This window comes from Ixodes scapularis, unplaced genomic scaffold, assembly GCF_016920785.2.
Source record: "Ixodes scapularis isolate PalLabHiFi unplaced genomic scaffold, ASM1692078v2 PGA_scaffold4__175_contigs__length_147842914, whole genome shotgun sequence".
Lineage (NCBI taxonomy): Eukaryota > Metazoa > Arthropoda > Arachnida > Ixodida > Ixodidae > Ixodes > Ixodes scapularis.
In genome coordinates this window covers 83767832-83792389 of record NW_024609879.1, presented here as the reverse complement: position 1 = coordinate 83792389, position 24558 = coordinate 83767832, and the positions used below count along the sequence as shown (strand labels likewise).

At 45.6% G+C, this 24558-nt stretch overlaps 2 protein-coding genes across 2 annotated transcripts; both read right to left on the bottom strand.

The window, feature by feature from the left end:
- Nucleotides 1-1690: 1690 nt before the first annotated feature.
- LOC8053938 (zinc finger protein 391) lies at nt 1691-3039 on the bottom strand (the record flags this gene model as incomplete). Its single annotated transcript, XM_002433434.3, has 2 exons — nt 1691-2251; nt 2772-3039. Coding segments are annotated over 2 exons (663 nt in total), but the record flags the coding sequence as incomplete, so codon positions are not given.
- A 4664-nt stretch (nt 3040-7703) lies between these two features.
- On the bottom strand, nt 7704-18921 carry LOC8053937 (gastrula zinc finger protein XlCGF49.1). Its single transcript, XM_042293618.1, has 2 exons — nt 18822-18921; nt 7704-8995 (listed from the first exon to the last, which is right to left on the bottom strand). Exons 1-2 carry the CDS (start codon nt 18919-18921, stop codon nt 8448-8450), a joined length of 648 nt encoding a protein of 215 aa, XP_042149552.1. The 3' UTR covers nt 7704-8447.
- Nucleotides 18922-24558: the final 5637 nt, after the last annotated feature.

Below are 24558 nucleotides of genomic sequence, written 5' to 3'. Positions count from 1 at the left end.
TACCATCCTAACTTTCGTTCAGCTTTCAGTGATGACGAAGACGGGAGTTTGGGCGAGGAGAGAAGGGGAGGCGAGCGGTAAGGCCGGGCCGGGGAGGGGGAAGCAGACGGAACGCGGGAGAAGAGATGGGGAAACCTCCTTCTCTCTTTAGCGTTCCGTCTGCTTCCCCCTCCCCGGCCCGGCCTTACCTTCGCCCTACCTTCTTGAGTTGTAACGGACTATAGTGGTGCAAAACTATCGATAGCACTATCGATAGTCGCCAGAAATCTGACTATCGATAGTCGACTGTCGGAAAACTATCGTTAATCGACTATCGGAGAACTATCGATAGTCGACTATCGTAAACCTATCAATAGTACTGTCGACAGTTTACTATGGATAGTTTTGCGACACTAGTAGTTTGCGTCGCTCCCTCTTGTCTATTTATCGCTTTACATTTTTTTTCAAACGGGACACCAACTAGCCCAGGCACTTACCATCCCAACTTTGGTTCAGCTTTCAGTGATGACAAAGATAGGAGTTTGGGCGAAAAAAGAAGGGGGAGGCGAGCGGTAGGGCAAGGGTAAGACGGGCCGGGGAGGAGGAAGCAGACGGAACGCTGGAGAAGAGAGGGGGGAACCTTCTTCTTTCTTCAGCGTTCCGTCTGCTTCCCCCTTCCCCGGCCCATCTTACCCTCGCCCTACCTTCTTGAGTTGTAACGGACTATAATGGTGCAAGACTATCGATAGCACTAGCGATAGTATCGTTAGTCGCCAGTATAGTAAAAAACCATCGATAGTCGACTATCGAAAAACTATCGATAGTCGACTATCGAAAAGCTATCGATAGCCGACTATCGAAAAACTATCGATAGTCGACTATCGAAAAACTATCGATAGTCGACTATCGAAAAACTATTTATAGTATCATCGATAGTCGACTATCGAAAAGCTATCGATAGTCGACTATCGATGGTACTATCGATAGTACTATCGATAGTTCTGGGACACTATCGATAGTTTTGGGAAAACTATTGATAGTATCAAAAGTCAATTTATCGATAGTTTTGCATCACTATGGCCTAGTCGTTCCAGCCACCGAAGCGGCTGCTTTTGTACGAATTTTGAGTGACAGGTTAATTTTCTATAATCTTGTAGGGGGACAATAGCGACTTCTGCGACACACAAAAGGCATTCTCGGGAAGAAGGGAGTTCCTCCTGCCCCTCTTCTCTCGTCGTGGCCGGAGACGAGACAACCTCCGTCAGCGGTCACTAGCTGTCAAGGTTCCTAGATGGGCATCACAAGTGAGGCGTTAGCGACATCCACCAGGTGCTCTTTGCTAATCATTTAATTCGTTTTAAAATTCCTTTTCGTGACTTTTTTTAACAAGATATTGGTATGTTCGATGTGATGCTGCTTTTTTGAACACATATAGACCAAAAAATGGGCGCCGAAATTTCGTTGCAGTATCCCTTTAAAACCTCTTGGGATTTATTATGACGAGATGACACGCTGGCGCCACCTACTGGGTAACCGTGGAACACTTGGCATTTCTGTATATTTCCAATTTTTTTCTGACACACCATTTTTTCCTTGCGTGAAACAATTATTTACAATGTTACAAACAACCATTTCCAGGGTCACATTACAGATGGTGCCAGCGTGCACTCTCATCGTAGGAGATCACGAGAACTCAGTCGTAAGCAGATAAAAGTGCCTGAATGGGCCTTTATGCAGAAAATATTGTTCTCTGTAGATCACTGTAAACCATGTCCACATAAGGAAGAATCGCTGCAGAACCCTGTAATCCAAATCTTTTAATGGCCCCGAAAACCAGACGCCACGGGTTGCAGACGACAACTGCCAGGAATCCAAAACTAGACCGCTGCCCTACAGTGAGTTCTGCCGTGCGCCAAGAGATCCTCGTTGCGGGAGTATGCCTTGCTGCACTTGTCGCACGTGAACGGCTTGTCGTTTGTGTGAGTCCTCCGGTGCCGGATGAGGTTGGACACCACAGTGAAGCGGTAGCCGCACGTCTCACATTTGTACGGCCTCTCTCCCGTGTGGGTGCGCTGGTGCGTCTTGAGGCTGCTTGAGAGCTTGAAGCCCTTGCCGCACATCTGGCACCGGTAGGGCATCTGCTGCCCCGGGGCAGACACCTTTCTGACGTGCAATGTTTCGTGCCTGGCCACGTCAGACGGCAAATCGCTGCAATAGGTGCAGAAGCGACACCGGTACTCCTCGTCCTTCCTCTGGGGATCGATTTTGGTCACTGCGAGAACAAGAGCGAGAACTAATTTACCTCTCGCAGAGCGAGCGTATTCACAGACGATTCGTCCGCTAATGCGAGCGAAAAATGTGGTTCGTCTGATACGAACTGCCATTTGCAGACGGAAAGAAAGCAAGAAAACATTGTAGGTCGTCTGCTAACAGACTGAGACAAAATTTTATCATCTGCAGCAAACCGAGCGCCGCGGCAGAGTGAGATCGGACGCGGGCTGAAATTGCGATTGTCTGCAATTTCACGATGGAAGCCATTGACAACTTGCACTTTGTTTGGAAATTTCAAGTTGTTCTGCCGTCACGCACAAGCCAATGTCGAACAGTGGACAAAGTAGTACTGTGGAAGGGCACATCAGACACCTCTTGCTACTTGCACGTTGGCAAGATGTTGTCGCCAAAATAATGCCCGACTGCGAACTCGCAAATGAGTGAAAGACGCCTCATTGGTTGATTACAGTCAAGCTGCGGCGCCATGTCCTATCGGCTGCAGAGAACGATCTCGCTCTCACCTTGACCCAAATCAGACTCCTGGTGCGTCCGCCTCCGGTGTTCGTCCAAGTCGGCCAGCGTGAAGAAGAGGTTCCCGCAGTCGCTGCACAGGAAGCTCACCGTCGTTACGTTTAGCTCCAGACTTTGCGCGTCTGGCGGGGGGAAAACGCAAGAGTTGCAGCCGTTAACACTCGCCAATGCACGTAAAGGCCGACTCGCACATTTGCGTCGCAGCGTAAAGGCTCCTTCACACACCCGCGACTGCTTAGGACCGCAGCGACCTCTTGCGATATCTCACGAGAGAACACAGTCGTGCCGTTCGTTAAGCAGTTGTGGTACACTCGCATTTTCCGTGCCTTTCATACCTCTTTTACCGTTCATTGTTCTTGCGCCGTTGGCTCGGACAAACTTTCGACAACGTCATAAACGACCATTTCTCGTAGACGATACATATACATTGGATCTCGCGAATACTGCAAAACCTTCGCTCTGGTGAAATGCAGTCCCAGGGCCACCTTGTAAATGGTCGTAAGCAGACGCAACTGTGCGAACTGCCTTCACCAAGTGCGTTGTGCTCGCTTGCGGTTGCCTACGACAGGCGCACATCAAACGCGCCGATGCCATCTGTCTGGCAGTCCTTCTGACCTGCGCATAAATATAGTCGGTTGCCTCGTTCAGAAACCTACGCTCTGCCCCAAGCAGGAGCTTTCCGACTTTCGTATCACTTCACCGCGTGTGCAGCAGAGGCCCGGCGGAAGGACAGGAGGGAAGTGTGCCGTAGGCGAAGCGCCCGTCGGGTTCCCAACCTGTCACCGACTATAGAGGCCGAACGTTTTGCAGTATTTACGCCGAGATCAAACCTACGCTCTACGGGAAACGGCCGTTTAGGACATTGTGAGAATTATTTCGAGCCCACGGTAAAGAATGACGCATACAAAAATGAGAAGACATGCATACGCGCGTCGGAATATATGTTACGGGGCTATCCAATAAATGACGCCAATGTGCCAGCATGTCCCATCGTCCTAAGTGGTCACAAGTAGGATTTCGTGTTTTCCCCCGAGTTTAATTTTCATGAAATTCGGAGGGTGTCCTTCGGAGTTCATTTTCTGTTGAAAATTTCGGGTTCATCGGAGTTTATTTTTATTCGATTCTCATTTTTCTGATATTGGGAATTTATTTTATTGTGGTTCCTATTTAAAGAAGATCAAATAAAAAATAAACGAAATTTGGGTGCCATGACCAGTTTTCTCAAGAAACCCTGACGAGCTAAAAGGCAAACCCTTTTTGTCAGTAGTTCGAGATTTCAAAGGAAACTCAAGTGGCATCTCCTCAGGTCCACTGACCCTGTGCACTCGCAAAGTTTATTTTTAAAACACCGGCTTTTTTGCTTTTTATTGTTTTCCGCTGTGACCTCAAAGTTTGGAGTTTTTTTGGATAAATCCAAATTGACAAGAAATTTATCGGGGAGTGTTTATCAGATTTTTTCAGATTTATCCGAAAACACGGTATCCTAGTCGTAAGCAAGCACAACGCACTCAGTCGCACACAGACACGAATGCACGAACCGGCCTTAAGAGCGGTGGCCTTGTTGTCGAGTGCACACCAATTGTGGCATACATTTCGCAGTACCGACATTGTTTCTCTCTGCAAGAACAGGTAGAAACAACAACCAGCAAGATGCGGTGACGTCACGTGCAAGCCACGTGTGCGGCCTGGTTAATTCACTGCAGCCCGACACAGCCTGAACCGTGTAACCTGAAACGGCATCCGCATCCTTTGGCCAAGTATAACCCAGTCGCCCAGCCATATAAAGTTAGTTCTGAAGTTATTCAAGCTATGTGTAGACATAGTTTAGCATATGGGTACACTTCCTGCGTGCACACTTAATATGTTTGGGAATTGCAGTGCAAAATGTGTCGAGCCATTGCAGATAAGTGGCAAGGCAAACTCCAAGACCATACTTGCTCGGCCCCATACTGACGAAAAAGCGAATTTATAGAAATCGTGCAAGTAGTAACAACAACTTCAAAAGGCACACAAAGAATGAGGACAAGAAGCGCACACCACGGAGGTGCATTAGCAAGTACCAGTTTTCAACTCTTTCGTGCTTTCAGGAAGGCATTCAGTACATCAACAAAAAGCAATAAACATTTTCCCTATCATGCAAAAAAGGGGGATAAAACGAAAGCCCATACCAAGGTGCACTAACAACACAAGTTTTCAACCAATTAGTGCTAACACCAAGGCACTCGATACATGAAAAAACACCAAATAACATTTTCTCTCGCTCTCTTTTTCAAATTTTGGGCAAAATAGTTTACCAACATTTATGAAGGGTGATTCTAAACAAAGAAAACAGTTATCATTCATTCATCAATTATATTGCTTGCCTCTAAAAATTTGTGTACGATAAAAAAAAAAAAAAATTTTGCACCATTTTCTGCAAGTTGAAATTACTTTCTTAGCTTATTGCTGGCCTACAAAATATTACCTTTTACAGTCGAATCTTGTTAATTCAAACTCTCTCAATTCAAACTTGCAGATAATTCAAACTAACATGCAGGTCTCATCCTATGCGTCTCTGTGGGAGGAAACTCTCGGTAATTCAAACTTTGCTTTATTCAAGCAAATTTTCGGTCCCCCTCGAGTATGAATTAACGAGATTTGACTGTATATCCAGATTTATACAGGGCGTTTTTTTTTTAAGCTTAACAGATTTGTTTAAAAAAAGCCGTGAAAGCTACACCCACGTGGTTTGTGCAGGTTAGTTATACAACCAGCGGGACATAATTTACGGGTCTAATTGTCACGCTAAGTCAAATAATTACCAAACATTTGTTAATGATCCTTTTAATGAGTGAAAATAGACATATGGTTTCAATTAGAAACTAGCTGAGCATCTTCAAAAACCACTAAACGAGCAATTTTTAGAAAGAATTTGAGTGTGGGGGAAGCGCAGTAGAGCACATACAAGGCTGGTGCTATGATACGAGACGGAAACACCCGCCCGGGCGCGTTATTGCACCGGTAGCCTTGCTCTTGTTATTGCACCGGTAGCCTTGCTCCAAAGTGGCAACTTTGGCACTCCACCGTGTTTCCCATGTACTCCAACTACTTCTAATATTGACTAGTTTAGTGGTTTTTGATGACGCTCAGCAAGTTTCTAATTAGAACCACATTTTTATTTTCAAGAATTAAAACATTAATGAGCATGTTTTAGTTAATTAGCAGACTGATTGTTGCGATTAGCCCCCTTTACTATGTCCCCCTGGCCGTATAACTCACCCTTTACATACCGCATTAGTGTAACTTTCACGGCTTCCTTTACACAAGCCTGTTAAACTTGGGAAAAAAAAACCAAAAACACCCAGTATATCCAATGCATTCATTGCCAGCAAAAAACCACCTATAACAAACTTCATGATCACAAGTTGCTCAATGCCAGCAAAAGCCTACCGTAACACTGCACAAGCAACATTTGCTCAGCAGACAATGTAAAGGCACAGGTGTATTTTGTCTTGTGTCTTTGCTTAGCCTTCGTTCTTGAGTGCTGTTGGATTCTCAACATGTTGGAATGTGTACGAACCGACCAAATTCTTGACATTATTATTGTTAATTAAAGTTTACATAGTCCTTTGGCTAGAACCCTTGAGAAAACGTAAAGAGCCTGTCAGCTAAATCATGATCTATCACACTCAAGCCATAAGCCTGATTACAATGGCGTAAAGTTCTGAGATTCTTTATTACTCAGACGGAAACAGCACACTGCGGGATTATACAAACATGAACAGAGACAACCAATTAGAATATTATATATAGCAAGTATGAAGTCTTGAATGAAAGAGACAAAAGCACGGAAAAAAATATATATACAGTCATGAAAATTGGAGAAATGTGTGAAATTGCATGGGATAAAATTTAAGATCGTACTTTGAAGGGAAAGCTACATTAAAGTTTGAGTGTTTTATTAGCAGCGAAATTATGTAGAAACTGCATGCTAAAAAGTACCCAGTTTTTTTTGTTTTTTCTCAGAGGCATTTCAGTCCTGCAAGAAAATGCAACAGGGGAATTATAGTATGAGCCCTTTTGCAACTGTGATATAAGAATTAAAAGAATGTAAACAAAAACTTGCTAAAAACAAGTTTTTTTTTTAAGCTATTTGGGGTCATGTTATTTCCAGAAAGTCGAAAGTTCTTTTTGGTCCACTTCACAGACTCAACACTGTAGTTTTATAAGGTTATTAGATTGTGAAAATGAATTCAGCAATAACATGGTGATGAAAAGTGAAACTAAGGATATTAAAAACTATCTTGATTTTTTATACGAGCCGGGAAAAAGGTGGAACAACGTGATCCCACGTCTGGCATTGAGAAAGCAAAGCTCAACAGAAAAAGTTATTCCTTGTTTTCTCGGCGAGTATCTGGCAGTCAACTAAATAAAGTTATAACGACATTATTGTTATAGGCAGTTTTATTTTTGGTCAACAAAAGCTCGAGACAAAACCCTGCTTGTGTACAAAAAAGGAACCTGGATGCAGGAGGGATAGGTGACTATGTAAGCTGAAACCAGCTTGTACAATGAAAACAAACCTGCGCATCATTGAGTAGAAATAGATGGGCAAAACCGATTTCCCACACAAAATGTGAATGCAGAACACCTCAAAACTAAACAAATCATTGGGACACATATCATGGGAAAAACGTGAGATGGGAACATCCAACACCGATGGAGGTGCCCGAATCATATTTGCAAGCACAAACTAATGCACAACACTGTCGCTTCAAGACGTCCCCGTGGGTAACAAAGAGCCCCGCAGCACACTGGTGAAAGACACTGCCACTGTATTCTATAACTAGCAGAACAGCAGAGTCTCGTGTATTCTATAACTAGCAGAACACTCAAAATATGACATATAAAACCTTGTAAAAAAAAAAAAAAATGAAACTGCATATTTTGTTGATTTTTTCAATCTTTTTGGTCACTTTTCAAGGCACATCGACAGTTGCCTGCCGATGTGCATTGACTGTGGCTCATGCATGATGGAGCACTACAATGCTGCTTTCATGGTCGTGTCTCGGGCCGTGACCTCCACCTAAATCACGTCTAACAAAATAAATATTTTACGAAAATTTCTTTTTCACATGCAAATAATACAACAAAAATTTGTCCCAATTAGTACATTCAAATTTTTTTTCTTCTTTTTATTGATTTTTTTAAGAGTGGCTGCGCATGACGTGTGTTCAAGTAGTATTTTTGTGCTATTATACTTAAACAAGCATGAAATGAAAGAGTAGTGTTGTACACAACCCCAATTCTGCAAGTCATTGCTTGCTGTGGGCTGGAAGAAGTCAGCATAAATAAGCAAAATCCCAAAAATGAAAAAAAAAAAAATGAAAATTGCTTTGCAAAGAGGAATTCAACGACAGACGAGGTGCAACGAAGCACAGTATGGTAAAGGACAGGATGGGCCACTAGCAAGTCCCAGCAATACAGCCAATGGCACTTCTGAATTCTCAATGTAATAGAGCTATAACCAAAAGTTTGTAATAATAGTTATGCTTTGTTTCCATAAAGCACTCACACCCTTAATTCATACAAACTGGAAAACTACCAGGCAGAGTCGTCCCTGAAGCCCGACCCGCGCCCAACACGCTCCAACTTCCGAATCCTCTCGCGCGGCTGCGGAGATGCGCCTAAGGGCAGTCCCCGGCGTGCTTCTTCTTGTGCACGTTGAGACCCGACGAGTCCGTAAACCTCCGCCCGCACCTGCTGCACTCGTACGGCTTCTCCCCGGTGTGGGTGCGCTGGTGGATCCTCAGGGCTGACTTGCGCGTAAAGTCCTTCCCACAGATGTCGCATCCGAAGAGCCTCTCGTCCGTGTGGGTCGTTTCGTGGGCTTTGAGGTGGGCGGTCTGCGAGAACGCCCTCCCGCACCGCTTGCACACAAAGGGCCGCTCCCCCGTGTGGAGACGCTGATGGACGGTGAGGTAGCACTTGGTCGTGAAGGACTTGCCGCAGATGAGGCAGTCGAAGGGCTTCTCCCCCGTGTGCCTCCTCTCGTGGCGGATCACATGCGTCCGGTCGCCGCTGGTGTAGGTGCAGTAGCCGCACTTGTGGATGGCCTCGTGCTGCGGCACACCCTTCAAGTGCATGTCCACGAAGGTCCAGGAGGAGTGCGGGTTGTCGGGATCGATGAAGCCTACGCCGCCACTGATCGACCTAAGAGGTCGATCGTCCGGATCTGTTGGGAAAACAGAAAAGGAAGGATGTACGCTCGAACAAGGAGAGCTACTCCAACCTTAAGGCTGGTTCACATGCTTGTGCTAGACTGTGACCAGTTTTTAAGCTACTTGCGACTGCTTTCAACTGGCTGCGCTCCTGCAGAACAGGTGATAAGCAGTAAGAAATGGCTTAAAAAACAGCTGTAGTGGAGCTGGTCACAGTCAAATGCAAGTGTGTAAACCAGCCTTTACAGTGTCACGTCTAACTTCTCAGCTAATTTTCTAATGTATGATGTCGCCAGGTTGTTCACTGCTGTCACATTCAATGGGAGTTAACTAGTTACCCGAGTGTACATCTTTTCTTAAAACAATAGTATGTACAGATTTGTTTGGCTTTCGTGCGTCGTAAGTTATAGGGAAGCATTTTTTACACTTTGATGTGGTTGTCAGCTGCTAAAGAATATATTATTGAAAGCTCTGCGATATCACATACCATGGCACTTCATTCAGAATGGTCGAACTTACATAAGGTGCGACCATCCTGACACACACATATGAACTACTACTGCTACATTTTTCACAAAGTGCAGATAAAATTTCAGAAGAAAATTGCCTATTGCAATTATGATGTTTTTTTGTTTTTTTTAATTACCATTGTAAAATTTCTATACTTTTCTAAGTTCACAAGAACATGCATGCAAACACTAGATACTCAAGCAAATGGGATCACATTGAAAGAAAGAGAATTATTCCAAGAGAAAAAAGACCAGAGTTCTGAGTAAACAATGACATATCACCCCAATTTGACATAGGCAATCATCAGTCAAGACAAGCATCTCTGAAGTACAACACAAACTGACAGATTTTTAAGTCACAAAAATAAAACCCAAAGTTTCATTTGTGGTGCAAAGATTAGAATCAGAGTTAGAGATTTCACAAATGGTACACAACGCATCTCAAACCCTGTGTGCCCTACAACTGATATTTATACCGCTATTCCCTGCCTTTGTAAGGCATCAATAGCTGGAGGAGGTCAGTAACAAACATTTCTTTGTCTTTATGCATTATCGGTGAGTTTCATGTGTCTGTCATGGCCACTCGACAAACTTTCAGAAATGATTGCACTCTTGAGATCGCTGAAATCTATTCATGCCGGGTTTTCCTCCTCCAGACAAACTATAAAGCTCACGTTAATCTTGCTTGAACTTCCGCTACATGAAGTAATATATAGGATATGGTTTCCTGCTATAAGACTAGAATAACAAACTCAAAACCAGTGCTCAACATCAACGAGTACACAAGGCCGTAAACTAACTTTAACTTACAAAAGCAGACAGGAAGGAACAATGACAGAAGACCCACAGGTTGCATAATTATAAATACCAACCCCTACGGCAACATAGTATTTAAAAAAAAAAGATGTTGACGTTTTAGCCGAAACTAAACTTCACTGTTTAATAGGGACAACAGCTACTGCTTTTACAAACTTGTCAGGCTCTCAATCTGTATAGAATTACACAGCGGTAATGTTGACACCGATGAATCAAATGTCACACTGTTTCTCACACCTCTTTACAAGGTAACAGACTGGCACCATCTATAGGGTAGCCCTGGAAACCTGCTGCTCTACATATATTTTACACATCATTCTTTCACCATGAGCCTGAAATTATTCTAGCTCACATCGAACACACTGGCTTCCCTTAGCAGCAAGTTGCAAATGCGGGCAAAAGCTCGCAAAACTATGAGGTTTAGAGAAAACATTTGGGTTCTCTTGAGCACGCGCTTTCTCGACTTGCGGTGGAGCTGAAGTACCCTGCTACGTCCCGATGTGCTTCCGCTTGCTTGGCACACATTTCTGCCACCTCCCACCTGGCAAGAAAAGCATAAAAAATTGCATTTCTTAACAAATTGTCTTCTACCTACATCGCATCAAAACAATTTGTTTGTCACTACTAAATTTAAAGCTTTTATTGACATTCACCCTGTACACAACATGCAAACTTAAGACCGCTAATCATTAAAAAAAATGAGATCACCGTTGTTTTCTGTGCATCATTTTGTATTTTTGGCAGAAACACCCTCTTTCCACAATGTATTGCAGGGTAGCCATACCAATTGTGCAGGAGGTTGCTAATCTTTTTTTGGAGTTAAAAAATACTATCTGCACAAAAATACACATAAGACCATGTGTGCAGAGAGTACATGAAGTTGAATTTTATCTCTGATTAGACTATAACTCTAGTTGCACAAGTTTGTACACATGATCTTTGTGGAATGAGAATTTTTGCAAAAAAGATGACCATTTTGATGCTAGTGCTCATTCAATATATTAGAGTGCATATTGAAATAACCAGAAAATACACTTCATTCAGATTTAAACATGCAGAGATCTGACTCCATGTCACCTTAGGTCTTACCAAGGATACGGTTCAGCAGACAGTTGCTTTAAATCAGCCAACGGAACACTCCATGAAAAATTTAGATACCAAATGAGTCTGGTGGCCGAAGTTGTATTTCCAAATAAAAAAATTACAACTCTCTGACAGACTTGCATTTACTTATTTAGCTTTAGCTCGTTGTACAAGGTTCAAACAGAACTGAACTAAGGTGACCAAGATATTACAGTAGCTATAAAAGAATAGAAATGAAAAACAAATTAAATAAAACCAGGGCACTTGGAAAATAACTTTCGGACAGTAAAAATTATCATTATTAGGATAAAGAAATTCCCAGAACATACTTGATGTTTCAAGATCTATACACCAACTCATGTTTACAAACAAACCGGAGCGCCCCTAGCGGACGCCACCGGCGCCGCGCATGCGCGGTGGACGGTGGGCAAGAAGCCCGCCGTCGCCCATAAACAAACCATTGAATTGCGTTGTTCTCGGCGTCAGTGGGAGTCCCCGTGCTCTTTTTCGCGTTGGAAATGTTGATTCTACGTCCTCCTAGCAATGTCTGGCTACTTGAGTGGCTTCAGCAAAATTAACGAGGCAAAACTTCGCGTCAATAATATGACGTGCGGCGATTCATTTCACGTGGACGCCGCTGAATGGGCGCTAAAGCCTGACTCCCACGATGAGACTCTGCTCGCTATTTTCAGTCGCGACGTCGCTCGGGCTGCAAAAGCGAGAACCGTAGCTGAGATGGTGGACGTCGATACTGAAAACCGCAAGTAGAATCGGGCATTACAAGTCGGTGATGGCCACTGGTAACAATGATCAACATATTCTTGTATCTACTGTTTACAATTAGCCTACTTAACCCAACCAACCTTCAAAAGTGTTTTGAGGCCTGCACTTAGTTCTTATCGCAATATCCGGGTCAACGTTTGGTTTACGGGCCGGTGTTGTTTAAACGAGCTGACGACAAAAAGCAGACAAGTTTGAAAGAGCAGATGACAGTTCGAACGCTTGCGCAATGGAGTGCGAGCAAGAAGCACCGCGGTCCCGCGTCAACAAACCGTTGGAATGTCACGTTGTCGGCGTCTGTGTAAGTCTGCATACTCTTTTTCGCGTTTGAATTGTCGATTCTACGTCCTCATAGCAATGTCTTACCACTTTAATCGCCTGAGCGAAATTATCAAGGCTCGTTACACCGTTAAACTTTACGTAAATAATTTGACGTGCGGCGATTCATTCGCATGAACGCCGCAGAATCGGCGCCAAAACCACGATGAGATTCTTCTAGCTATTTTCGGTCGCGACGTCGCTCGTGCTGCAAAAGTGTAGAAGGTAGCGGCGATGATCGACGTCGATACTGAAAATCGGAAGCGGGAACAGACCAAGCGTAACAAGTCGGTGATGGCTATTGGTACCAATGACCAACATCTTGTATCTACTGTTTACACCGAGCCTACTTAAGTTTTTTGAGGCCTGCCATTACTTCTTATTGCAATCACCGGGTCAAAGATTGGTCTACGGGCCGCTTTTGTTTGAACGAGCAGACGACAAAAAGCAGGAAAGTTTGAAAGAGCAGACGAAAGTTCGAACGATCAGGCGGCCGTGTGAATTTGAAGACGCACTGAATCCGTGGGTGGTCCGGACAACTTGGCGGTTTTGTCTTGTTCATGTTGGAACAAAACAAATACATCTGGTGAAAACAAAGTGTTGCCCGCGCAAGCAATCGTAGTTCGACAGCGTCTGGTTTGCCCTTTTTACTGCTACTATCCACGTTCTCGGACGAAAGCAGGGGGCAGAAACACATGAAAACTGATCTTGAAACCTTTCCAGACTCTCTTAGTACAGCCCCCGTCGCAGCATTTTGACGAGAAGGCAGGTTTTTTGTCCGATTTCTTCCAAAAAAACACAGGAATGCTTGTCTTGCACGGCGACTTCTGCCCACCGCCCCAGACCGGAAGTCGCCTGACGCGCCACCACCGCGGCGTGACGTAGGAGAGTTGAGTTCGTGTATACATGTAATAACTTCTATGTAAATACAATCATATGCCGAGGGAGATTAGTGAAGGGTTAATGAACACTGCACCTGAAATAAAAAGAGAAGACAGCTGCTGTAGAATACAATAGTGCAGGAAGTAAAGGAAATCACAAAAATAGTCTACAGCAATGATTCCCAAACTGTGCCATCCTGCGACTTACCAAAAATATAAAATATTGCGTTGTGGCCTCCCCTGCTACCCCCCCCCCCCCCCTTACCTTACTACCTGGCTTTTTGCAATGCCACAAGCTTTTCGATTTCAGTGCATGAACAGTAACACACAAAATTGATGTTGAAATTATATTTGACAGTGTAAATCAGCTGGGCAACCATCACAATCAACCATCACAAAAAGAAAAAAAAAAAAAAAATGCAATGCTTATCAGCAGGAATGACGACTGTTCCTAAGGGCTGAAATGAGCTTATTTATTAGAGCTCAGTTTCTCAAAACGAGGGCAGAGTTTGGATACCGCATATCTCAGTTTCAGTTCAATGATCAGCTGCGACCCATATAGTATGTTTTTATCGATGCACCCGCAGACGAGCCAAGTTCACATATTTTCAATTTCTAGAGCACCCCCCCTCTGAATCTCATGTGACACACCTTGTGGTAGCGACTCACAGTTTGGGAAACACTGGTCTTCAGTAACAAATTAAAATTAAACAGTAAGAAAAACAATGTCAACTGCTGCATCAAGTCATTCTTGTAACTGGAAAACATCATTTGTACAGAGGTGTCTGTAAACGTCTAAAACAAAACCATGCTGTGCCACCCAAACGTAAAAAGAGAAAAAGTCATTTATATCTCTTTTTTAAATGCAGTAAAGAAGAGATTCAATAAAAAAAATCTCAAAACCCCTGGCAACAAGCTAAAACTACATGGTATATTCATATTCATCTCCGAACCATCACAAGAAAATTTTGGCTCCACACAAAGCATTACTAATTTCCGTTTGTTTATCTATTTAATCAAAACATATACTTTACAAATGCAAAACCCATTACTTTTTCCCCTGACAATCAAATCTTGTACAAAATACCTTATGCAGCATATAAACTGCAATGTGCAAAATTGTTTTCTTTTAAGTGACGTAAGTACTGTAAAATCCCGAGCGAGCGCCCACTCGAAATTTGGAGATAGTCATGTAAAACTGGAGGAGGGGAGCTTCTGAGGTTGACAATATGTAAAGATAAGTCCTTCCGTGTATTTGCCAAATGTTACAAAATTGAGGGGTGGGCGCTTACCGTGCAATGGGTGGATGCTCTGCATTTTACGGCATACCGCAGAATGCCTCGCATCCTCCCATTCCACACTAAGCGCCCATTCCCAAATTTGTAAGATCTCAGAAAAATGCACAGTACAGTGATGTAAAATTGATGACCGGACAAGCGCCCATCCCTGATTTTTCGCGATTATCTCTAAATTTTGAATGGGCGAGTCAACTTCACCAGGGAGGGTAAAGGGGACCGGTCAGGATGGTGACGACCGATGATGATATTCGCCCGATGCAAGTCCCCCGGAAAGTCGAATAAGGAAAAAAAACTAAAAGTTGTTCGATCCCACTGGACACATTACGACGTTGGTAGGTTCATAATGGCCAGTGTGACCACGTTTATTTGAAAACAAAACGACAAGTCAACGGTAATATACAAAAATTCCAAAATTAAAACCCCATACTTTAGTCCCCAGTCTCAAGAGCCGAATTCCCCGAGAATCCTCTCGGCAGCCCTTTTCTAGACTCGTAGAGGCCTCCTTTCCCTCCAGAGATGGACCAATCACTTCAAATTTCACCACTCCCATGTGGTACACTGTTGCCCAATGGTCGGCGAGCTGTCAGCCTGACGCTCCAACCCCCAAATCCAAATTCTGTGTAGAGTCGGTTTCTGCAATTTTCTCAGACTAGCTGGCCCCAACAGCTAAATTATTACATCGCGCAAAAAGCGACAATTTTACACTAAGCGGCAAAACCCTCTATATACAGGCACACTCGGTTAAAAGCCGCGAGCACACGTGTTCTCCCCGCACCTCCTCTCGAAACCCCAGACGTTTCTTAACGACCGGGGTCCGACTCTTTCATTTCATTTCATTTCATTTCATTTATTTACTCTCAAGGCCGAAGCATTACAGAGAGGAGTGGTGAAGCAAAAAAAAAATACAACATGAACATAAACACAGCCGGGGGATTACAAAAAATGGTTGCAAATGGCACTTTTGAAACGGTCGGTGTCAGTGATTGAAGCGATGGAGGCGGGGAGGTGGTTCCAGTCTGTGCAGGTTTTGGGAATGAACGAGTGGAAGTGCAAATTGGTGCGGCTGCTTGGGACGCCAACCTTGAACTGATGGTCGCTGCGGGAAGAAATGTACGATGGTGGCAGAAAGAGAGAGTCACTGAGCAGAGAATTGAAATGATAAACCTTATGAAAGAGACAAAGACGATATTGTTTACGACGCAATGAAAGATCGGGTAAGTTAAGATTAGATTTCATGGAAGTGACACTGGCAGTTCGAAAGTAATTTGAGAAGATGAAACGCGCGGAACGGTTTTGAATGGCTTCTATTTGAAGAATAATGGAGTCAATATGAGAGTCCCAGATTGATGATGCATATTCAAGCTTTGACCTCACTAAAGTTTTATAAAGTATGAGTTTCAAGTTAGTTGGGGCTAAAGAAAAATTACGCCGTAGATAACCAAGTGTGCGATTAGCATTACTAGTGATGTAGTTGACATGATCTTGCCATGAAAGGTTAGCAAAAATGATAATGCCAAGATATTTGTAGGACGAAACTTGCGTTAGGCGAACACCGTTAAGTAAGTAGTCACATGGTAGGATGTAATTTGAATGACATGCAATTCTCATTGACTTACATTTAGCAGGGTTAAGTTTCATTAGCCAGGTGTCACACCAAAATGAAATGTTATCGAGGTCAGACTGAAGAGCATGATGATCAGCAGGTTCCAGAATTTTGCGATAAACAACACAGTCGTCAGCAAAAAGTTTTATAGATGAAGAAATGCAGCTAGGTAAGTCGTTAATATAAAGAAGAAAAAGCAAGGGCCCTAGCACTGACCCCTGCGAGACACCGGACGTTACAGGACAGCGAGGGGAGTTATGGTCATTGGCGGTTACATATTGCGTGCGATTAGACAAGAAGCATTCTATCCATTTAAAAATATTAGGGTCCATGTTAAGTTTACTTAATTTATAGAGGAGCAGACTATGACAGACACTATCGAATGCTTTAGAAAAGTCTATGAAAATGCAGTCAACAGTGATTAAGTGATCTGCAGCAGAGAATAAGTCGCTAGTAAAGGCGAGTAGTTGAGTTTCACAGGAGTAATTTTTTCTGAAGCCGTGTTGATGCATACTAAAAAAAAGAATTAGTTTCGAGGAAGGGCACCATATGACAGTATATGACATGTTCCATGAGTTTGCACGGTATACTGGTTAATGAAATGGGTCTATAATTATTGGGACAATCAGTGTTACCTGATTTGTGCAGAGGAACCACCTTTCCCACCTTCCAGTCGTTCGGGAGTGTACAGGATTCTAATGATTGTGCAAAAATCTTCGACAATATTATAGATGAATACACTTCGGTGCTCTTCAAAACTTTGGGGTTAATGCCATCACCACCTGGAGAAGAGGAAAGCTTCATATTTTGAATTAATTTCATTACGCCTGCCCAGTCAATAACTATTGGATCCATCGGAATAAAATCATAAACCGGAACATCGGGAAACATACATGGCGTGCTGTTAACAAACGACGATGAGAATGCAGAGTTTAAAACAACGCAGCAGTTTTCCCTAGGAACGACCGATTCGCTATCCGTAGCAAGTTCAATTGGTTTCCTTTCACTTCCGCTCACAACGTGCCAAAACTTACGCAGATTAGTTTCCAATAGCGATGAAAGGGTTTGATTAAAAAGAGTATGTTTGGCGAGAGACAGTGCACGTGCGTACTCATCCTCTGCACAATGATAAGCTGCCCATCTCTCTGGGATCATTGATATCTTGGCTCGTCGAAAAAGGCGCTTTTTTTTGTTTGATAACCGTTTTAATGTTGGTGTATACCAAGGTGGACTGTGTATTTCTAATTTTACAAAGGAGTATATAACGGCTAGTAAGCTCAGTTACTTTCGATTTAAACATACACCAATTATCCTCCAACGATTGCTCAGAAAAGTTTTGAAGAAAATCTGATAAAAATATCTCAAGTTCATTATTAATCCCGGTGTAGTCAGCCCTACTATAGTCTCTAAATACCTTTGAAGCTGCACATTTGCGAGGCGAACTGTTTGGAATATTAAATTGAATGACGGAATGATCGCTTACACCTGGAAAAACTGAAAGTGATTGTACAAGATCTGGATGGGTAGTGAATACTAGGTCAAGGACAGTGGCACTTGTCGGGGTTGTACGGGTTGGACATTTCACGAGCTGAGTCAAGTTAAAATCCGAGCATGCAGTAAGAAAGGAATTGCACTCAAGAGAGCCGAAGCTTGCTACGGGAATAGGTGCGTCCCAGGAAACACCAGGGAAATTAAAATCACCAAGAACAAAAATGGGCAATGACGGATATGTTACGTGTAATGTATTCAAAGCATCATATAGATCAGAAGAAAATCCAGAAGGTGAATTAGGGGGGCGATAACAAGCGCAAAAAATTACATCCTTGTGGTTCAGACGAATGCGCACAGAAGTTAACTCTAGGGGCGAGGCAAGCGACACACCAAAAGAAACCAACTCGTCGCAAACCGCTATCAAAACGCCACCCCCAGACCGAGTTCCCCTGTCACACCTGTAGAACCGATACTTCTTTTGGCAATTTAAAATCTCACTATTATCTACTTTTGCGGATAGCCAAGTTTCCGTCAAGACCACTACATCAGCAAGACATGCGTCAATTAAAGTTCTCCCCGCGGCTGCTCGAAGCCGCCCGCGCGTGGGGGCGGAAGACACCCAAAAATGCAAACACAAACATAAGCAGATAAAAAAAAAAAAATACATTGCCGACGCAACTGTAGAAAGATAGACTTTTCTAAAACAAATCTTACTTATTTCTAACAAAATCCTTCGTTACTTAACACCTCCCCACCAAGAATGTTGCAGTACACTTGCTGTTCGCGCAACATCTGTTCCCCCTTTCCGAGACAGACGCGTAGCATACAAAAACAACAACAACAACAAAGGAGCTATACCCCTCGCAAAAAGACCTTTTGGGTGACAAAGAAAGCAAAACAAAAAAAAAAAAAGCCCGGTGAGACCCAAACTTGCACGTTCCAGATTCCACCATGACCAGTAATTATACAAAAGCAGAAAAAAAAAAAAAAAAAAAAAACTGTGGCTGCACACAAGCAACTCCAAAAAGCCACCAAAAAAAAAAAAAAAAAAAATGCTTTACCTAATTTATACTTGAATCTGTTTCTCCAGACCTGCGCGTTCCAAAGAAAGAGCTCGCAAACCGTGCCGCAGGTCCCCGAGCCAACGCTCTCTCTGGTCATGGTGAACCTCGGAGAAAACGGGAAAGGGACTCACCCACTGTTGTCTGGCGACATCCAATTAGCTGCTCCTCCAGTCGCCGCCACCCACTTGCCGCAGTGTCCCCACTCAGCCTAGCGATCGTGCCTGTCGTCTGGAAGCCTCGGTCGCTTCTCCGTTCACCGAAAAGAAGAAGAAGAAAAAAAAAAAAAAAAAAGAACCGCACAATTCCCCGGCACCACGACGAAGGCAGCACTGCAGCGACGATCTCGTCTCTCCTCTTGAGGCTTGCCCCGATCTTCTGTCGCCGCTCGCTGAAGATGCTTCGCCGGTCCGCAGGTGAAGCCACAGGTCGTCTGTTCTCCGACGTAGATGACGCCCAGGACCACCTGTCAGCTGCCACCACTCCTTTTGGGTAACTGTACCCTCCCCTCCCCTCCCCTCCCCTCCCCCCCGGGCTTCTCGCGTAGATATTATTGCCACTGTCCTCACTCCAGCAGGAGCGAGCCTTGTCCGCCGTCCAGCAGACGACGACCCTTGTCCGGAATCCAGCAGACGAAACACTTGTCGCGTAGAACCCAGGTACGCTCCGCCTACCCCCGTTGATGCCGTCGTTTTCGCTCACCGCCCGTCGCAGGAAGTCAGCAGGATCCTGTCGACTGCGCCACCGAACTACGCCAGCCAGCCCCTGCATGCAAGTGAGTGCATGCAGGGGCTGGCTGCATGCACTTACTTGCATGTGCAAGTAAGTCCGGGGACTTGCAGATGCAAGTCCCCGGAAAGTCGCATAAGGAAAAAAAACTAAAAGTTGTTCGATCCCGCTGGACACATTACGACGTGGTTGGTTTACGATGGCCAGTGTGGCCACGTTTATTTTCAAAACAAAACGACAAGACAACGGTAATTTACAGAACTCCCAAAATGAAAACCCCATACTTTAGTCCCCAGTCTCAAGAGCCGAATTCCCCGAGAATCCTCTCGGCAGCCCTTTTCTAGACTCGTAGAGGCCTCCTTTCCCTCCAGAGATGGACCAATCACTTCAAATTTCACCGCTCCCACGTGGTACGCTGTCGCCCAATGGTCGGCGAGCTGTCAGCCTGACGCTCCAACCCCCAAATCCAAATTCCGTGTAGAGTCGGTCTCTGCAATTTTCTCAGACTAGCCGGCGCCACCAGCTAAATTATTACATCGCGCAAAAAGCGACAATTTTACACCAAGCGGCAAAACCCTCTATATACAGGCACACTCGGTTAAAAGCCGCGAGCACACGTGTTCTCCCCGCACCGCCTCTCGAAACCCGAGACGTTTCTTAACGACCGGGGTCCGACTTCTCCCCGCGTCTGCTCGAAACCGCCCGCGCGTGGGGGCCCCAAAAATGCAGACACCAAACATAAACAAAAAAAAAAAAAAAAAAAAAATTCCATTGCCGACGCAACTGTAGAAAGATAGACTTTTCTAAAACAAATCTTACTTATTTCTAACAAAATCCTTCGTTACTTAACAGGGCGCTTGCGCGGTGTTTTACGGTAAGTATACAGTAACTATGATGTTCCCTCTCCTTTCCAGGGACACCCTTTGTTTAAAACTTTTCCCGCCAAAAAATCCCCAAATCGAGATTCCGACAGGCCGCACCGGTTCTGTAGAAAATGGAGGATTAAATATTTAAAAACCTCTCGCGTAGAATGTGTACCTGAAAGAGGGTTAATTTCGACAGTGTTGCAGAGTTGGCACAAACAAATAACCAGCGGTTTTTTTTTTTTTTTTTTTTTTTTTTTGGGGGGGGGGGGGGGGGGGGGCAACCAGCGGTTGTTTTTTATACTTCCCTGCTGAAAGGCTTTCATTAAAGGGACACTGACCCTCCCCCCCCCCCCCCCCCCCCCCCCCAACATACACACACACTTTTTTTTTTTTTTTTTTCAAATATTTTGCCAGGCGATTTTGTATGGTGTCGGAAGACTGCCCTCTTAATATTTGGCTACAGAGTCATGTATATTTTTAATCAAGTGGAAAAACGCAACTGCTCGAAACCGCAACATGTCCACGATGGCTTGGAGGAGAGAGTTGCTGGAAGTCACGGTGGCTGTCGCTCCCTACCAGTGTTGCGGAATGGGCACCCCCATTCCATTCCGGGGAATTAGAGTTTTCGATAATTCGATTCCTTTCAACTCCTAGGAATGGGGACACTGGGCCCATTCCCACTCCCGTGGAATTGCTGGATCGTTCCATTCCGTTCCTCTAATTCCTAAACGTAAAAATTGGCTCTTGACAGCTACATTGTGTTGCCGGCATAAGCGCCATAAAGCTGTCATTCGGTGAAACGTGGGCGTTCGCTAAAACGTCATTCGATCAAGTGAGTGCCTCCCGATAGGTCCATATCACGAGAGCGAATGACATTTTAGCGAACAGCGACATTTGAGCGGATCGATGTTTTAGCGAATAACGGGGTCGCGCGTTAACCCATCCGTCGCGCTGCGCTTTAAGCCGCTTCGCGGCGACAGTCTGCGGCGGCTCATTACAAAAACGTGAACTCATTTGGCCCACCCGAAAACGCCGCTTGGCGGCGTCCGACTATTCGCTAAAGTGTCATTCCGTGAAACGTGGGCGTTCGCTAAAACGTCATTCTAGTCAGTTCGGTTACGCGACAAGAGCGGTGACGACAATCTACTTCACCTTACGATGGACCGCACCAGACAGCACGAGAGCCATCGAAACCTATCCAGTGCCTTCTGAGTGTCGCGTGACCCGGGGGCGCAGCAACGCGCCTCGCGTGTACTCCCGCTCACGGTGCTGGATTGCCTGGCGTGACTCACAGCGTCCGCAGCGGTCCATCACAAGGTGAAAAAAAAGTACGCAAGTCGAAGGAAATAGGGAGTTTTCGTAGATCGTTTTCGCCGTCCCGCAAGGCCCCCCCGCAACCCGCTACGATAGCGGGAACTTCACAGTCAAGGCTACCGGCGCGCAGGCGCAGTAGCAACTTCTTCGTTGCGGAACGCTTAGCGGAGAGGGCAGCGCGGTCTACGAAAACTTCCTAAATGAGCGGGAATCCGCTAGCTCGCTTGTAACCCTAACCGGCTTGAATGTAAAACATATAACCCAAAAAAACAAGCATCGGAAGAAAGTTCAAGTAAAAGGGCGGACTTACACGTAAAAATGCAGAATAATAAAACAAATGTCGGAGCAAAGCGCAAGAGGAGAAGAGAGAAGTGAATCTCGCTTTGTTTTATTGTCGAAGCAAACCCACAGTTCGCACTTCAAAGGAGTGCGCGGGAATGAACGCGAAAGGCAGCAGGTTTGGCCCGCCTGCTAAACAACGCTCCTCGAACTATACGAAAACAATGACTGATCATCTTTCGGCGGCGCGCGAGTCAACGAGTTCTCAGAGCTCTGCGGAGTCGTCCCCCGCTCTCAGATCTCAGTCTGTGCGCGCGTGTATTCTCCATGCCTTCGTTTCTTTTGCTTGGTTTCTTGTTTCGCTCGCTCTCGCGTAACGCCAGTAAAGCCCGTCGCCTGTGCGAAAGGCGCCACCGCCACCCCCCCCCCCCCCCCCCCCTCCCTCCCCCGTCTACTCTTTGCTTTGACGCTTCTTTTTTGTATTGCATTTTTTGCGTATAAGTCTGTTATAGCTCCACGCGGGTTAGCAACTGGCTCGCCGACTGGCTCAAATTCGCTGACTGTAAACACTAAAGAAAAAAAAAAAATAGAAGAACCGGGCCCATTCCATTCCCATTCCATTCCGGGCAAAAGGCATCTAATTCCATTCCCATTCCATTCCCCTGAACGTTACCACCATTCCATCCCCATCCCATTCCGGGGTCGCGAAAATTCGGAATGATTCCGGAATTTACGATAAGGAAAGAGGGACATCTAAGACAAACAGACAAGACAGGCTTTCGACTTTGAACAAAACGTTTGCTGGCTCGACTTCGCGTCCTGAAGCTCGACGGGGGGCGTCGGGGAGATAGAGAGGGAGGGTGGAGGGTGAGAGAACAGCTAAGCGTGCATAGCAGAAGGGGGTTCTGCTGAGTGCCAATCGAGTGCGGGCGGAGCCCTCTTGGGGAAAGAAGGGAGGAGGGGGGGGAAGGGCGACGGAGAAGAGAAGATGTGCCGGCGGTGCTCTCTTGGGGAAGGAAGGGAAGGGGGGGGGGGGGGGGGAGAAGGAGAAGATACGCGAATTTAGACTTTTTATGTCTTTGGAGGAGCCCTCTCGCCTCGCAGGAAACGAATCTCTTGATTTCGATTAGAAAGAGAAAGGGATGGACAGGTTTGAGACTGAAGATTTGATATGTAGGGATTCAAGGATTTCCCTGCCGAATCGAGATGTGTGCCCGCCGAGAATTTTGGTTTTCGAGAACTCGGAAGGGAGCACGAGGGGCAGTCTTTTTTGGCGTGAACCACGACTGGATGGAAGGAGTCCGGAGAAGGAGACAAGATCTCCTTAGCGTGCTCCCGGAGACGGTCATTCACGCACCGCCCCGTCTGGCCGATGTACTCGGCCCCGCACACAAGTGGAATACTATACACCTTTTCCCTTGCGCAGGGCCGGAAGCACTGCGCGTGTTTTTTTGTGCACGTGGGTGGGGGCTCTGGGTTGGTAACTCGCCTGCACATGCCTCCCAATTTAAGTTTACATGTGAAAAGAACTCTGGTGCCGAATCGACGTGCAAGCGCGCGGAGTCGGTGTGCCGTATTGTAAGAGTACGGGATGCACGCAGGGCGGGCAGACCGGGTCCCGGAGGCAGCCTCCTTTGGCGGCTCCTCGACTGCAGGATGAGTTTCTTGCTGACGTTATCTAAAAGGTCCACCGGGTAGCCCGCCCTCCTGAGCCTGGTGGCCTGCAGCGACAGGCTCCCTCTGATCTTATGATCGCAGGACTTTTTGCACGAGGAGGAAAAGAGAGACTGGACAATTCCGGACATAACGGTTTTTGAATGATGGCTAGAGAAGGGGAGGGGCGGCGGCTGGTGTGGTTTGCCATCACGGTGCCGCGAGTGCACCTGTGCGCTCGGAAATGAATTGCGTCGTGGAGGAGCTCCGCCGATCGGATCTGGTGCTCTTGGAGGCGGACAAGGTGGGCCGATTCGTCATAATGAACAGAGAAAAATTCAAAGAGAAAGTAGATGAGGCACTAAAAAAGAACTTTGTTCCCCTAAAGAAACGCCCATCGGGAGCACTCCGGTCCCAAGTCAAATCTGTTTGTGAATATCTCTCAGCCTCCCTCCCTTCCGAGTTCTCGAAAACCAAAATTCTCGGCGGGCACACATCTCGATTCGGCAGGGAAATCCGTGAGTCCCTACATATCAAATCTTCAGTCTCAAACCTGTCCAGCCCATCCCTTTCTCATCATCCCTTTCTCTTTCTAGTCGAAATCGAGAGATTCGCTTCCTGCGGGGCGAGAGGGCTCCTCCAAAGACATAAAAAGTCTAAATTCGCGTATCTTCTTCTCCTTCTCTTCTCAGCGCCTCCCCCCCCCGCCCCTTCCCTTCCTTCCCCAAGAGAGCACCGCCGGCACATCTTCTTCTCCTCCGTCGCCCTTCCCCCCCTCCTCCCTTCTTTCCCCAAGAGGGCTCCGCCCGCACTCGGGGCTGCGTGTAACGGCGACGTGTCGACTCGATTGACACTCAGCAGACCCCCCTTCTGCTATGCACGCTTAGCTGCGAGCG

Excerpts from the sequence above, each read along its gene's own strand:
- LOC8053937 (XM_042293618.1), bottom strand. The coding sequence starts at position 18,921 with ATGACCAGAGAGAGCGTTGGCTCGGGGACCTGCGGCACGGTTTGCGAG. Across the intron at positions 8,996-18,821 it reads CAGATTCAAGTATAAATTAG|ATCCGGACGATCGACCTCTT; the intron begins GTAAAGCATTTT and ends TTTTCCCAACAG.